Source organism: Aplysia californica, unplaced genomic scaffold (genome assembly GCF_000002075.1).
Source record: "Aplysia californica isolate F4 #8 unplaced genomic scaffold, AplCal3.0 scaffold00396, whole genome shotgun sequence".
Taxonomy (NCBI): Eukaryota; Metazoa; Mollusca; class Gastropoda; order Aplysiida; family Aplysiidae; genus Aplysia; species Aplysia californica.
The window spans coordinates 650,288-652,552 of NW_004797666.1; the positions used below are offsets into that span (position 1 = coordinate 650,288).

The 2,265-nt window shown below is 43.7% G+C and overlaps 1 protein-coding gene across 1 annotated transcript; it reads left to right on the forward strand.

Moving 5' to 3' along the window:
- The first annotated feature begins 879 nt into the window (after positions 1-879).
- On the forward strand, positions 880-1,743 carry LOC101864638. Its single transcript, XM_005103919.1, has one exon. It carries the CDS (start codon positions 880-882, stop codon positions 1,741-1,743), a length of 864 nt encoding a protein of 287 aa, XP_005103976.1.
- Positions 1,744-2,265: the final 522 nt, after the last annotated feature.

Genomic DNA, 2,265 nt, shown 5'->3' on the forward strand with positions numbered 1-2,265 from the left:
GATTTTTTATTCTCTGGTCCCTACCCTCTGCCCCAGCTGAGTAAGTACGAGTACGTTGTAAGTGTATACAAGTATTTTCTTAGAACTGAAATTCGTCAGTACCGATTGTAATTAATGATGCAGCATAATATATTTCTCTTAACACCATGCAACATTTTAGTTAGATTTTCTCAAAACGTTCTGTTCAAGCCGGCTTTAGTGGAAGTTAGCTACTCTCCCCACCCCACCTCTTTAAAAGAAAAAAAAGAATGCCAACCTTCTCCACTAACTCAGCGTTTATACACACTCATTGGCGTATTAAAACTGTTTGGTGGTTATAATTTGCCTGATGGTGGATTTGTGGGGGGTGAGCCCCCCTCCCCCCCCCCCTCCTTAGATTTATTGTAGTATATGATGCGGGTGTGGAGTTGGTGTGTAGTACACCTTTATAACATTACCCTGCGCATATCCTAGCGTAGAACCAGTGCAGTCTAGCCGCACCGAGAAGAACTCAATATCGTGGTCAGTCGGGGGCATCTCCACCGAAAAAAGTGCTGAAGTCACTTCATTTCAACGCTGACGATGCCAACTCATTTCATCGACACATCACTTCACAGCTACGAAATGCTATCTCAATTTTTTTAAAACAATTTCAGAGCTATAATTTTTTTCTTTTTTATTTCAGGTAACAACAGCGCCCGTGGAACCAGCAGACATCATGAGATTTTGGAGATAAAATAGATCTAGTCTCAACACGTCACCATGAGATTTCCCTTTGCTTGTTGCTCGTGGTTACGTGCATGTGGGCTGGCCCTACTAACCAGGCGGTTGTTTACGCGGAACTGTTGTGTGCTATTATGGAAATGCATGCTACTCGCGATCTCATTGCCCATCATAGTCATGCTGATACCACCTGTTCGGAACCTGATACTGTACCCGTGGTGGCCTCGTATTTGGCGGGAAGTCAGCACCATCGACATCATTGTGATGACGCGACGAGAATTCCCACCAAACGTCACAGCACTACAGTGTGTGAAAAGGGTACCGCCAATTGTGGAACGAGATGATAAACGGCTATTTGGGGACATGCGCTTTTTAAAAAAACCAGCTTTTCCTGTTACAAGTATGGAGTCCGCGAAGTCGCTGAAACTGAATCATCCTGACCATAAACTCTTTCTGCCCGCCATGAGTAAAGAGGAATCCAAAGACTTACTGCACACTTATTTGGTCATAGCGGAAGCTCTTCAGAAAGTAAATGTAGAACATTTCCTTGAAGGAGGCTCGATGTTAGGGTCGTTACGTCATCAGGGATTCATTCCATGGGACGATGACCTTGACATTGCCATAAATGTCAAGGATTGGGTGAAAGTTAGGGAAGCACTGTCCTGCATTGAAGGCTTCCACCTCCGAGTACAGCCAAACATGCACTGGGCCTTTCGTCGTCAACGCTACCGTTTTCCTTACATTGACATTTTCTTCTATGCAGAAGACGAAACCCATATCTGGGCATTGGCTTATTATATCATGAGAATGACTTTTGTTTTATCGAAGAAGGATGTGTTCCCTCTCACCACGGGTTTCTTTGAGGGCCATCTTGTCCCGTTGCCTCGGTATGCCGATCGAGTGGCGAGAAAAGTTTTCGAATACGATTACTGTCTGTCTCCGGACGCTCACCATCGGGACCACGTTGAACTTCCGGTGAGGAAGAATGTGCCCTGCTCAGAGCTGAGTTATTTATACCAGTCTTTCAACTTGAAGGTGTGACGACAGGGAAATCATTTGATGCTACACAAGTGTTATGTTGTGATCAGAAATTAAAATGATATTGCAATGAGTAATAATAATGATAATAATTGCATTTATATAGTGCATATCTACGCTCTACAGCATGCTCTATGCATTTTACAACTTTTGTTACCCCAACAGACCCTAAAACACTCAGAAACATTCGCGGCGTCCCGGGAAGCATACAGCGCTAGCTGCAGATTGTACGCGCTCAGCATTAACAAACTGAGATCGAGAAGATCGTTTGCTTTAAATAGCCGAGTACCAATTTTCACCTGGGAAAAGTGAGGAAAATTCGTGTAAAGTGCCTTTCCCAAGGATACAACGTATGGCCCCTGATGGGGTTAGAACCCGTGACCTTACAGTTGTGAGTCCGACAGCCTAACCTCTAGTGCGTAATGTGGAAGAAATGTTGATTTTTATGCGTGCATGTACCACCGATTACTTTTATTAGTATTAGTATTATCGGCCATACTTTTTATCTAGTATTATTTAGAAATC

Coding starts and splice junctions, on each gene's coding strand:
- LOC101864638 (XM_005103919.1), top strand. CDS start 880: ATGCTGATACCACCTGTTCGGAACCTGATACTGTACCCGTGGTGGCCT.